This window comes from Bacillus rossius, chromosome 2 (genome assembly GCF_032445375.1).
Source record: "Bacillus rossius redtenbacheri isolate Brsri chromosome 2, Brsri_v3, whole genome shotgun sequence".
Lineage (NCBI taxonomy): Eukaryota > Metazoa > Arthropoda > Insecta > Phasmatodea > Bacillidae > Bacillus > Bacillus rossius.
In genome coordinates, this window is record NC_086331.1 from 79,495,885 (window position 1) to 79,510,765 (window position 14,881).

At 40.9% G+C, this 14,881-nt stretch overlaps 1 protein-coding gene across 11 annotated transcripts in view; it reads right to left on the reverse strand.

Annotated features, from left to right (window-relative positions):
- LOC134529396 (membrane-associated guanylate kinase, WW and PDZ domain-containing protein 1) overlaps positions 1–14,881 on the reverse strand; it is a 356,729-nt gene that overhangs the window by 233,977 nt on the left and 107,871 nt on the right. The window contains exon 1 of one of the 11 annotated variants that reach the window (XM_063363431.1): positions 7,421–7,561. The exons of the other annotated variants lie outside the window; for them this stretch is intronic. Within the exon in view, the coding sequence (XP_063219501.1) occupies positions 7,421–7,442 (22 nt within the window). The 5' untranslated portion in view covers positions 7,443–7,561. Of the gene's footprint in view, positions 1–7,420; positions 7,562–14,881 lie in introns of those variants that run through there. 11 annotated transcript variants of the gene reach the window in all.

Genomic DNA, 14,881 nt, shown 5'->3' on the forward strand with positions numbered 1-14,881 from the left:
ACCGAAAAGTGACCCGTGACCTTGACTAGCCGTAGCCAGGCAACAATATCCCCGCCCGCCGCAACATGAACCACACGGCTCGGCTTGCCAGTCACCAGTAAGACTGTGATTGTGGCGCCGAATACATGCGTAAATCACATATAAGCCTTTCCTTTATTATTTTTATGCCAGTAAGAATAAACCTGCAACCTTAATGTGTGTCTGGACATTTTTATCACTGTGCTTAATTTTCCAGAATTTAATTAGATTATACCTATATTTAAAGATAATATTCTGAATTTTTTAAAAATATTTTGTTCCAAAAAAATACACGTGATTAATGGGGGGGGGGGGGGGGAGAGCTAGTCTAAAACATCACCACAAATCACTAGGGGGCAGGGGGGGTTAAAAATTTGCTAAAAAAAAATCACGTGATTAATGGGAGACCCCCATGTAACAACTCTGATCATATATTGATAGATATGTACTTATTCTGCCTTTCTTTAGCATTCTTTTTTATTTATCACTTTTCAATACCAAACACAATCCCACTAAACAACAGATATCTTTAAAAAGTCACATGTAAGTCACGTTTCAGAGAGAGTGAATATGCTTTTTCCTCTCTATATTGCAATGCATTGTAAGCTCAATATTTTACTGTATCTCATACCTGCCTTTTGATGCTCGATTTTTATTACTCTTCTACTTCCTTCCAGCCATTTTTTTTTATTATGACACTTATTTTTTCCTGCCACTTTAATTGTACTGCAGAGAAAATCAGAGATTGTCAATCATAAGATGTTACGTATAATGTGGCACGGCCAAGTTGGTGCTTCTCCCTTCTTCACCCAAGGCATCAATGCTAAATACTTGTTACCACGACCTTGCTGATTGAATCGACTCGATGTTGTGCTGTGAAGTGTGACGACACCCTGACATGTTCTCAGTTTAGCGACTGTAGGTCAGTTCCCACCAGACTCTAAAAATATTGATGCTACAGAGCAATCAATGCACTATCTTCTCTTTGAATCCACCTCTTATACTAATGGTGCTAATACTATGAACTTTCTACAACTTTTGATGCTCTGTTTTTCACTTGACAGATGCATCTCTCTTTTTTTTCCCTTTATTAATTTGCTTGACATTACGTTTTATTATTTTGAATTATACTATTGACAATATCATTTAATGTTTATACTGCCCGTTTCAGAACTTCTTTTATGAATAATGAAGAAGAATGAACATTTAGACTTTCAATGCGAGTGGAAAGGTAAACCAACTTTATGGAGAAGTTTCACTGGTCTGGCTGTGTCTGCCTGAGACTGCATTTTTTTTCTCTCGCTTAAAGTGGAATAAAGAAGTTTCATTTCCTACTTGTTGATTTACCTTCCCCTCCACTGAATGTGTTTTGTTGCTTGATCATCTTGCTTCATGAGGCATCGACAAAGTTTGCTCTTAAAAGCACACTTAAAAGTTTGCCCAAGGTGGACTGTCATTATCGCTTCTTCCTAAAATAATATTGAACTGCTCTACTTTCTACGCAGTATTTAAGTTAACACCAATCCTATATGTAAGTATCTGTTTCTTGGGTGTTTAGGGCCATCTCTCATGTCCTAAATATAATCTTTTTGTAATGCATCTTCTTTCCTCTTCTAAAACTATTGCCTGGATATATCTTCCAAATTACATATGAAGATTCTGGACATGGTATAGTTTGATTTAAGCTTGTAAAATATCTAATTCATGATTTTGACTCTTGTTCAAACCAAGCTTAGCTGAAAAACTAAACCCTCTTCCTCAAGCCTACACTACTAATGCCACTTTTAATTGTCTCCTGAACCAAGGTCGTGACAGATAAGACAGGTTTGGAATGTATCAGGCAGAGGGAGATAAGGAGGAGGGGAAAGGAAGAGTGTGAGAGAAAGAAAAAGAACATGTCCACATCGCAGCCACTACTGTGCAAGCCTCTAGCGTGGTAGATAGTTACATTCCATGTCCAATTAAGTATCACTTTAATGAAAAATCCTTGAATTTTCCTATTGAAATCAGTGTCAATTTACTTTAAAGCTTGTTAAAGGATACTGCTGCACCACGCACTTCACTGTGTTTGTGCTCGTTTTGGTGACAGAAGGTAGTTGAATCTTCTTTTCTGGAGTATCATTTTTTATACAAGTCATTAAAAAAGATTTATTTAGTTTTGAAAACTAGTAATTTTTAGTCATTTTTTGCCGGAAACGACTGACACTAACACAGATTTGGTATGAAAAATGGCATATTTTGGCGTAAAGGGTCCGGTGGGAATTGGAGGGGGTGTTAGTCGGTTCAAAATGTTTATTACTACCCACCCCAATCTACCTATTTCAAAAATATTCGTAGAAACTTTGAGTGATTGTAGCAATGAGGTTTTACTAAATAGTGTTGTTTTTTAAAGTTTTAATATCAAGATGTATCATTAATTTTTGATAAACAAGCTTTAATTTCAGTAACTATGATAGTGTCTCTAAAATGTTATTTTAGGTTTATGACTATAGAAACTAATCACTCTAAAGTTACATAAGTATTGTTATGAACCCGAGAGACCAGACCGCGATGTCAAGTTTGGAGCTAGTTGGCGGCCCTGAGCGGCCACATCTGTACACTGATGTAAGGCATGCCACGCGCGCCTGGCCAGATTACAAAGGTCGTCGCTACCACCCTCCCCCCCCTGCTCTTTGCGTGTCATCCTGCCTCGGCTCCGTTATCTATCGCTGAGAGGACTTGGGAATTCCGCGGGCTGCCGTGTGAAGTGGCGTGAGCGAATGACGCTATTCTCGACGCTTTGGGCGTCGGGTTGGCCCGAGATGACGCGACTCATCACAGCTGCTCTCGTAGATTCGAAAACGGCGCCACAGACTACTTAAGCAGCGACGCCGGCCTCTGTGACAGTTTTTGGCGACGGAGTCCCGAGACGGCGAGTGCCGCGCATGTGGCGAAAGTTTGGGGACGGAGTTTGGCGACAGAGTTCCACGGTAAGTTCTGCGACAGGTTTTTGGCGACAAGAGTTCCGCAGGGTGTGACGAATGTGGCAAGAGTTGCACGAAGAGTGCGGCCCAGTGAGGAATGCAAAATATGGAACTTGACAGACACTGAGTGACTTGAGAATAAACATTTTTAAGTGCAAGTAATTGGTGATTAGGCATTTTTAAGCAAGATTATTTATTAATGATATAAATATTAGTGATGAAAAAAACTGGAAAAAATTTGACCATCTCTTACGAACTCAGTTCTCCCCACATCATAAATTGTAACAGTATTATGGTCAGTAACGTAATGTAATTAGTTTTGGCATATACACCTATCCCTCACTTAGCACGTCTTCAGATTGCGTGGATTCATTTAGCGCTATGTGAATTTTACTGCCCCAGTCTTGGATAGCACGTCTGTAAATTTATGTTAGCACGAAATCTCGGCAGACAAAAAAAAAGTCATGCACGACACCACGAAGTCTGTTTTAACTTCTGTAAACAACAGATGTGTCGTGGGATACAGTTAGACAAACAAGGAGGGAAGAGGTGAGCGCAGGTCTGCTACGCTTTTGGCTGTTGTACAAACATTAGCTATGGCAAGTTAAATTGCAGTTATGGAATGTAAAGGACCAAATGTTTTACGTCCGCGCGTATGCCGCTGTGCCATACTGTTGTTGCCTGGCCACAAACTGGGCTGTGAACTCAGTCTAGCCAGTGGCAGGGAATTCACTCAAACAAAAGAAACATCTGCCCATTCAGCTGCCGGTAACTGTACGTGCTTGATCACTCATAATGCATCGTATTCAAGTATTTGAGACAAAAATAGAAGTACTACAGCGTGCAGATTGTCATGAAGGCTATGCTTATGTTGGTCGCACTTTAGTTTCAAGCAATCAACTGTGCGCACAATCCTACTAAAATGACTCTTACCAAAAGTTTATATACGTCTGATGCTGTTGGTTGTACTAGTGGAAATATATTTGACATTAGATACCGGAACAGAGATGAACAGATGATTCACATGGAAAAGGTTGTTAAATGAATGTTGCAATGAAAAAAAATAATCATTGGCCTGACAAATAGTTTGAACCAGGTGGTGATACCCAAATAAGCACTTTAATTTTTGAAAAATTAAAATGTAATTATCCGGACAGTAATATCGATTTCACTGTCAGTAAAGGATGGTTTGGAAAGGTACGCAACCTGAGTTAAAGGTCACGCCCAGGCAGGCAAGTCAGCCAGCCGACTGACGATAAAGTACATAACCATGTATCTCCCGTTACGCTGTGTGGTATTGGTCATGCAAAGTGTGATGGGAGGGATATAAAGATAAATGGTGTGACATATTTATAGTTGAGTGTTATTCAACGCATTTATATTACGTAAAGTATATTTTCCTACACAATTTTGGAACACATTAAATAAATTAGCCTTGCTATTTATGGAAACTAATGCTTCAGAATACGTGATTTTGAATAACACGACCATTTTTAGGAACAAAGTAGTCGTGCTAAGAGAGGGATAGGTATACTAGTATTATACATTCTAATTCAAAAGTTAATGTGTTTTACTATAAATTTTACATCTTTGTTATTGCATAGGAGAAATTATTACTATGAAAGAATTTGAGGCTCTAAATTTTGAGAACTGAAATAAATTGAGGTAATCTATAAATTTAATTTCTTCTTTAGACACTAAATAGCATTTTTTTCATTTCTACATTTTTAAGACTTCGTTTAAAGATATAATATATTCTTGGCAGGTACTACTAAAAGGAACCTCACTTTGAAATTATTGTTTAAATGCTTTGAAATACATCAAAAAATGTTAACTTATGGCCTACCCCTTAAGTTCACATGCATTTGCAAAATGGCAAAAAATAACCACAAGTCCTAACAAAGTTTCCCAATCAATCACATTAGCCAATTTGAGTTTTCCCTTTTTTTTTCCTGTCCCACCTAAAATTATTCCCATTCAATTATTAAAACAACTTCAACAAACAAATTACATTCTGAATCAATTATATAAATGTTTTCCTGGATAATACATTGTTTACACTGTTGTCATTTCCATTAAAACTAAATAACCAAAACTGCCAGTCTGAAAAAGAAAATGAATATATTTGTTTAAACAAACTTTGTAACAATTCATAATTTATTGTGATCATGCAAAAGATTAAAAATTTTTCACAGATCTTCAAATAAATACAGTTGTTTTTATCTCATAAATTAAATGAACATTAGTAAAAATCATATGAGTATTATTAAGGGTACACAAATTATGATAAAAATATATATGGGTTTAAAGACATTAAGATATTACATAGTATGGAAAAATACTGCTAGTGTTTTGTAACTAAGGCAATGTTAAATTTTTTGTTTCTTTCTGAATTTTTTTTTTGATAACTGTTAAATTCCCCCAGTTTTCCCTGTCTGCTGGAACCCTGATAAAAACACCACACCAGTTTTTCACTGACTCCAGACATAGTTTTTATATTCCAGTACTTAAAACAGCCATTTAATATTATTTTATGTTTTAAATTAAATCTTATTAAAAGTACATATTAACTTCAGATTCAATCAATACACTGAATTTATTTTGTAACTAATAATTACATTTACTCTTGAACTAAAAAATAGTATATTTATTCATATAATATAAATTGAAATTCAATGCACAAAAAAATATATTTAAACCTAGGTATCTCCCTTAAATTAAATGATTACGCTGTCACCTCTGCATGGATCATTTAACTGTTTCCTGTTCACACTTTGAAAACTTATAAGACATGCTGTCTCCAAATCTGACTCCACAATTATTATGTTCTTTTTCTTTACCTAATAAGATCCAAATGGGATTCTTGTTTCACTATATACATATTTTAATATTATTTGATATGCAAAATCAAGATAAAATTCCTCACTAACTGTTAGACAGCAATATCTTTACAAAGGAAAAGTATTTTAAACAATGCCTTGTTTATAACACAAAACTACCTGGTAATCACGTTACACTGTTTTAAGGTTATACACTACACTCAAATTAAGTTCCATAAAATCATGTACGGCCTAATTTTACTAATAGAGTAGAAACTTTCTAATTCGAACTTCTGTAATTTGAAAATGAAATATTTGAAAATTTTTCTGGTCCATTGAATTTACTATTTAATCAATGTAAAAAAAGTTATGTATTATTTATATTTTATTTGGATAATTCAAAGCTCTGAAGATCTTGTACAGAATGCTGAATTTCTGCTGAAGTAACACATTCATTTTTCAATACAAGAGGAAAGGAGAATGCTTACAGCATTAAAACTTGTTTTTGTGACAACCGAAATAAACTCTCGACAATAAATATTTCCAAACATATCATCCCTTTGTCTACGCTACCCAGCTAATATCCAGGTAGCAAGCAAGGAATGTCAAGTGACAGACGTCCTAATCCCCTTATTGTTTCTTTAATCTTGGGCTAAAAATAACTATTCCTTGAATCATATAATCAGGCTTCTTGACATAGTTCTTACCATGTCCATCTGCTTTCTCGGAAAAATTAATGTCTTTATCTATCATGACTTATGAGATCAAGTCAGCTTTCAGTTTTATATTCTATAGTAGTTGTGGAAGAGGTAGGTCATGTCATTATCTAAAACTGTGCGTGCAACATTGCCAGAAAAATATGTTTCCATTTAAGAAATAGAACAGTAAAAAAATTTTTATTGCTGAGAATTTCTGGATTTCACCTCTGACAATTTAACGCAAGAAAACAATTTTGAAACTGTTTAATTTAAGTAGTAAAAAAATTGGAAAAAAGATAAGAGAAACGGAATATCCGGGGGTGGACAAGTGTGTGGTAAAATGGTTCAAGCCAGCACCATCACAAAAAATCAATGGCAACGAAATGTAAACTGTGTGTAAAAAAAAAAAATGAAATGTATTAAGGATTAAAATCCATGTAAACATTCAATGTAGTTGCGGCCAGTGTTCAGAGCTAATGGACGTGTTTTAGGCACGCTCCCTGGTCTTGATGTTTTTGAAGTGATTACTGTATTGAACTACCTTGTAACTTCACAGAATTATTCACAATAAATTCCTCAGTACTTGATCAATCTGATTAGACCAAAACGTTAGTGAGGTTATGAGTGTCTCCAACGAAAAAAAAAAAAATTTAAATATCCGGTAACTCAAAAACAACCATTGAATGATACCCTCAACTTTGAAATAACCAAGTTGGAATCAGTGAATATGGAATATTTATTCCAAATCATGAAGACCGTATGTGAAAAGGTTGATGAGTGTAAGAATGAGAACCTTATCCTCAAAACCCTACTCATGGAATCTAGAGCGGAAACAGCAGATATTAGGTAAGAATTGATTCATATCAAAGAAAAACTACATTCCAACAGAGATCATCAAAACTTCAAATAGTCAAGAGCTCACCGGTAACCGCAGTCCGCCTCATGACCTACTTTCCACTCAGCACGATTTGCGCAGCGTCAAGAGCGCTAATGATAACAACCAACATGTCGACAGCGATGGCTTCACCGTGGTGCAACACGGGCGCAAATCCAAAGCTACTGGTCACCCTGAAACGAAACGTGAAACTGAAAGTAGATATCAGAAATATATCCACTCTATAAATGATACCCAAACCTTTGTAACTAGATTTGATCCAGCTGTGCAAGAGCATGAAATCATTGACTATATTTCTTATGAACTCCATTTGTCTCAAGTTAAAGTGACAAAACTTACAATTCAACTCCTATGCTTCTATCTATGTTTCAGTTCTGGAATATGAATAGCATCAATGATATTGTACTGGCCAAGTGGTTGCTCGATAAGCCCTTTTATGGTAAATTGCATCCACATAAAATTCTAAACACCAGATCAAATTCTAAACAATGTCTCTGCAACAAAGGAGCTCAACATTTCTTCCGGGCCTATTGCATCGACTTCTACTTCCACTTTGCTGCCCGGAGGAGCATCATAATCTCCGTCTGTGAAGCCATTTTCTGAGGAATATTTAATCGCTTATCAAAATGTAAAAAGGCTTAAGAACAAAATATTTTGAATTTTCTGAAAATCGTGTCAGCTCTCATTAATGACATTATACGCTTGACCACAATACTTGGCTAAAAGAAGATATCATAAACTTGCACTTTTTACCGACCGATAGTTAGTTTTTAGAGATGATGGAAATTTTCCAACAAAGAAAAGAGGCGGTGGTGTCCTTTCAGTTGAGAACAAGCACACATTTTTATCAGTTCAACCAGCGTATTTTTACAACTTTCCCGGTATCAAAGTTGTCTGGCTGAAAATAAAATTAATGTCTACCACATCGTTAATCCTGGGTATTATATATTAACCTCCAGACATTACTCCTAATTTTTACTTGGGTTATGTTGAGTCCTTGGAAGATAAACGCCTCTTTTGTGGTTACAATATAGTGATTCTTGGTGATCTTAGTGTTCCCTGTATTCAGTGGATTAACACTCACACTAATAATATTATGCATTCATAAGTCAAAACTAAACCCATTTATTTACTTAACTTTACATCCAGTCTTGGTTTAATATGCTACCGCAATGGGGGTAGAAGTGTTCGTCGAAGTTTAGGGCGCCACCACATGTATAATGGGCATGTGGACCCGGCTACTCTGTTCTCAGGGCCATGACGTAGCATGTGTGTGGCGAGACCCGTTTCCCCCTGTATCAATCAAAACCTCCGAAAACGATGACAGGTGCATGAAGCTCCTTCCTCTAGCAGCACTCACGACTCACTGCCTGTTCGTCCTCGCTCGGCAACTTTCAGGAGCGGAGCACAGACGTCACATCGGTGGGCGCGGGCTGACGCACGCACACACGCACGCACGCACGCACACACACACACTTCGGCGGGCGGTTAAACGCTGGAGTCGTAGAGGGTGGTGGTGGAAGGAGTGAGCTCACAGCTTGTAAAGGAGGAGGTGGTGGCACATCGGTCTCAATTCCCCCCCCCCCTTCATAGTAGGTCGATGTGACAACAGCTCGCGCTGGCAGCTGGGTGGGTGTGACACTATTTACTTCTGCTTTCCGGTGCGGCTCATGGCTCGTGTCCCTCGTACCGTACAACAGCTCGGGTCCTGTGGGGCCCGACGGGGGCGTAAGTTGTACCCGGAAGTCGGCTCTGGCACCCCTTCTCCTGGCGTGTTCGCTTTGGGTTCGGCGGGTTCCTATATCCCCTCCTGGCTAGCATACGTTTGCAGGATTATCTGCTTCTCCAGGTCCAGGCGTGCCAGCAAATTACATTGTTGGAATCTGCCCTTCAGTTACTCAAAAACCATTTGCATGTGTGCGGTCCATCGGTACGGCTTCTTCGGCGACAATTGTGCAGTATGGGGCGCAACAACTACAGCAAACTCTGGTATGAACGCGTGCAACCAATTGGCCAGCCCAATAAACCATTGCAGTTGTTTACGAGTGGTCAGCACAGGTTTATTGACAATGACAGACAGTTGTGTTGTCGGGCGGTTCACCTCAGTATTTACTACCAGGCCTAGGAAATTCAGCTCTGTTATTCCCAAGTGGCATTTTTCTGGGTTGCATGTAAGTCCGTGAGCGGCTAAGCGATCCAAAATTAGCACGAGGTTGTGCGCATGTTCATCCCACGTCTGCGACCAAATAATGATGTCAAGATATGCAGCGGCAAACCTGCCAGCATAGTCTCCTAACACGCGCATCATCATATTTTGGAAAGTGGCCGGCACATCTTGCAACCCAAAAGAGCATGGCACAAAACTGGAAACGTCGGCCGTCTGGTGTTGTAAAAGCGGTTTTCGGCCGGTCTTACGGCCGTATGGGGACCTGCCAGTAACCTGATTTTAGATCCAATGAGGAAAAGATTCTTGCGTTTCCGAGTCCCGCGATCGTGTTCGCTATGTTTAAGAGGGGCGGGGGCGCGTTTATTGTAACTTTGCTAATGGGCTTGAAATTAATGCAGAAACGTACGTCCTCCCATCTTTCTTTACTGCCAGCACCACCTGAAAATTGTACGGACTCTCCCTGGGTGCAATAATCCCATCCCTCAAAATTTCTTTCACTTGGTTTAGTATGGTTTGCTTGCCCATGTGCCCGTAGCTGCCAGGAGGTATAAACAAAGGGACGTGAGGGTCAGTGGGTATAGTGTGCTCGGTGACAATCGTACGTCTCAACGGGTCTGCACTTGCGAACACTTCACTACGGGGTGCAATAACACTCTGGATGGTGGCTTGGTGCTCGAACGGCACACTATGTTTGAAGTCGTCGAGACTAACCTGGTGTTTGATTGGGGGCGGTGAGCACCTGAGGCCGTACACTGTACGAAGGCCCTGGTTGCCAATGTGTACACAGCATCTGCGTACTTTGATCGTGGCGTTCTGGTCATGCAGCGACAGCTGCCCCAGGATCACGTCATCCCGGAGGTCCTCGACTACCAGGGCGGTCGTGCTCGAGCTGTAGTCCCGTACCTCCACCCGCAGCGTCACTATGCCCAAGGTCTGGCAGACGTCACCAGTGGTGGCCAGCTGTAGGGAGCCCGGGTGGGCCTCGAAGCCCATCCCCTCTGCGAACCGTGCGGCAACGTAGCTATGGCTGGCGGCAGTGTCAATAAGTGCGTAGACCACGCGCCCATTTACTACCACTGGTATGCGTAGCAGTTCACCTCCCTCTGCGCTCACGTGTCCCAGACTCGGTGCCGCTGTGGTGGTTGTTGCTGTTGTTATTGTTGGGTCTTCTCCGGTGTTGCCAGACTGCCCAGGGGTGGCATGGTGATTTAGAGCGCCACTCCCGGCTGTCCGTTTCCCGCCCTGTTGTCTCGCTCGGGTGCCGGCCGAAATTGGTTTCTCACTGTGCTCTGCCAGTGATATGTGCCGTTGGGACACGTGTGGCATTGCGGTGGCGGGCCCACACCGATCTCACGCCTGCGCCACACCGGTAGTGAGCGTTCCTGCCGACGGTTGTTCAGTGGTGTGACGTATGGTAATACGGTTCTTGCGTCAGTTGCCATCAATGCCTCCATTCATGCCGGCTGTTTTGAAGTCCGTGCCGCCTTCAGGTCGTATTCCACAGCGCGTGCGTGCTGAGTGAACTCCTCGGCCGTCCGGTGGTTGGTGTGGCGTAGATATGGACACATCAGCTCTATAATGTGTTTCAGCATCTCCTCTGGCTCGCTTGTCGGAAACAGCCGCTTATGCAATTGGATTTTTTTAACAATGAATGCCTCTGCTGACTCCGCTAACGTCTGCTCCTGACAGTACAGCTCAGCTGTGACTTTCATTTCTGCTTTTACGTCGGCGAAACATCCCTCGAATCGCCGGGTAAACTCCGCCCAGGGCATGTCGAACTCGCCAACAATGCTCCACCATGTCCCGCGTAGCACGACCCTGACACGCCCAGCCCACTCCATGTCCGGCACGCCGTACCGCCCCAGTCTCTCACGAAACATGCACAAAAACTTTTCCGGGTCGTTCACACATTCGTCCCGCAAATTCAGGCAGGTCGACATGTCCCACAGGTGTCGGATTGGTACGTGCCGAAACCTGGGATGTCGGTCCCCGCATCCCTTGTGCTACGTCCTGACATGCTGCACAGTGGTACCAATTATCCTGAAAGAGTTCTGTTCTTCTCTGGACATACATTGCACGTGCTTAAAGGCCTGGCAGTTCCGGCACCATGCCCCCTCGCATGTTAGTCCCATATAGCTGGTCACTGTGCATTTGAAATGTTCTAGTCCTACAGCATTTCCTTGCCAAGCAACACCATTATTGTGTGTTTCGGTGCTTTGCAAACACACGCACGTGTCCGTCCACGAAGAACCCGTGATCCCGCCTACACACTTGGGTCGCAAACACGTATTAATGTCTAACATGAACTTAGTTTTCACTCTGCCCGCCCCGGCACTTATTTCATTGTTGTCCGCCATTCCCTTGCACACCGTTAACAAAGACTGAGATCAACAATCCAGCGTGCTCGAAGTTGCCACGTTATCAGTCTTGTTATACGCGCTCGGCGCTCTCGGCTCCGCAACAATCGCACAAGTACACGTTTACTGATCTTTCACTTGCCTCGCCACACGCTGATGAGCGCCATTTGCTACCGCAATGGGGGTTGAAGTGTTCGTCGAAGTTTAGGACGCCACCACATGTATAACGGGCATGTGGACCCAGCTACTCTGTTCTCAGGGCCGTGACGTAGCCCATGTGTGGCGAGGCCCATTTCTCCCTGTATCACCCAAAACCTCCGAAAACGATGACATGTGCATGAAGCTCCTTCCTCTAGCAGCGCTCACAACTCACTGCCCGTTGGTCCTCGCTCGGCAACTTTCGGGAGCGGAGCACTGACGTCACATTGGTGGACGCGGGTCGACACACGCACGCACGCATGCATGCATGCACGCACACACACACACACACACTTCGGCGGGCGGTTAAACGCCGGGGTCTAGAGGGTGGTGGTGGTGGAAGGAGTGGGCTCGCAGCTTGTAAGGGGGGATTGTGGTGGCACATCGGGCTCAGAAGGGCGCAGCCCGGGACGATGTCAAATACAACACCTACAATGATACCCAGCTTTCTATAAATCTTGTACATTTTTGTCTAATCTTTCACAATGTATAGTAACACATGCTGTTAATGTACTTGTCAAAGAAGATCTATATCATCCGGCTTTAAATATCAACATCACATTGGATACTCACCCTAATAATATCAATCATCTTCTTTATTTAGAAATTACCAAACTGGTTATTTTCTTGGTGTTTATAACTCTATCAAAACCATGACTTATACAATTCAACTGATGTTAATGACCTTCTCGATGAACTGACAAATTGTATTTCCGATAAAATAAATACCTTTATCCCATTAATTTTGAAAAATAAGTCTAAATATTCTCTTTGGTTCTGAAGTGAAGAAACAATAATTTATATTATTATTCACAGTTCTCTCATCTTCGTAGATAAGTGAAATCACTAATAAAGCATGACAAAATTCATTACACTCATTCTATGAACAATAATATTAAGAAAAACCCTAAAAAATTTTGGAGATATGTAAACCTAATGAAAGAAGTTTATTATCAACAACTATCTCTTGAAGTAAATGATATTTCCAATGATCCTAATGTGGTATCACAAAATATGTCCATTATTTCTCTTGTATGTTTGAGACTCAAAATTCTAATCATCTCATAACTACCTCGGACATGTCTTATGAGTCTATAACTGATACTACTATTTCAAAAAGCCTTATATATTAGGCTATCAAGACTTTAAAATCAACAAAATCCACTTGGCCCGATGCCATACCCATTTTTATTTTTAAATGTTGTTCCCACCTTTCAGTACCTCTTCTGCATCACATTTTTAATATCAGTTTGAAAACCCAAGTTTTTTCCAGATAAACGAAAAATAGCCAAAATGATTCAGCTTCATAAAAATTGTACAAAATGAGATGTTTCAAATTACAGGCCAATTTCTTTGCTCAATGGGTTTTCTGAAATTTTTAAAAAATATTTAAATTCCTAAATTTTCAACTTCGTAATAGATTATCTAGTAATCAATATGGTTTCAAGTCTGGTATGTCTACTACTAACTTACAGTCAACTCCCGATTATCCGACGGCGGATTATCCGATTTGCGGATTAACCGGCGGGTTTTTTTTTTCAGAAAGAATAATTTTAAACAGATAGTAACTTTTCGGTCGCGCAGACTGCTGTGGTGTGCGGTGTGGCAACGCTGTTGGATGATCGAGATAAAAAAAGGTCTGCACCTGTTTTGTTTACACGCTTCGATTCCTACCCCTCTCCCGTGAGTCATCTGGCTGGCGCAGCACTGTCTTGTCGGCTGAACAGTCGCAGTCAATATTGAGTTTCATAAGTCGTGCGCGCAAGATGTCTACTTCCAAATGTAAACGAGTTGTTTTAACAATTGAACAAAAACTGCAGGTGTTAAATAAACTGGAAGCTGGTACTTCGGTTAGCCAGCTTTCAAAGATGTATGGTATTGGGGAATCTACAATACGGGATTTGCGAAGTAACAATGCTAACATAATTGCCTATGCAAGTGCTTCAGACTCTATGAGCGCAATGAAGAGGTAAACTATGAAAACAGCAACGTACGAAGAACTCGATAAAGCTATGTTTGAATGGTTTAGTCAGAAAAGAGACAAAGGTACTCAAGTGTCCGGTGTCATTTGTGCAAAACAAGCAAAGAAATTTTTTGAAAATCTTGGGATGGAGAGAATTGAATGCTTCCTCGGGTTGGTTAACCAAGTTTAAACAGCGCCACGGCATACGAGAAATTGTGATTCAGGGTGAGAAGTTAAGTGCTGATACATCAGCAGCAAGAGATTTTTGTAAAGAATTTGAAGAATTTATTGAAACGGAAAATTTACAGCCTGAACAAATCTATAATGCAGACGAGACGGGTTTTTATTGGAAAAGCCTTCCTTCCAGGACACTAACTTTTGAAGCAGAGCGTAGTGCACCGGGCCACAAGTCCAGCAAAGAACGATTGACGGCCATGTGTTGCGCAATTGCTACCGGCGCTCACAAAGTAAAACTCTGTGTAATAGGCAAGGCAAAAAAACCACGCTCTTTCAAAGGGACTGAGAAAAAAAATTTGCCTGTCTCACATTTTTATCAAAAGGGAGCATGGATGGATCGACAAATTTTTAAAACTTGGTTTGATCACAGTTTTGTGCCACAAGTGCGGGAGCACTTACAATCAAAAGGCCTACCACTCAAAGCTGTGTTGCTACTAGACAATGCGCCATCACATCCTAGTGCAGAAGTTTTGAAATAAAACAATGGGCAAATATTCGTTAAATATATGCCACCTAATGTGACGTCTCTCATTCAACCCATGGATCAAGGGGTTATTGCAACAATG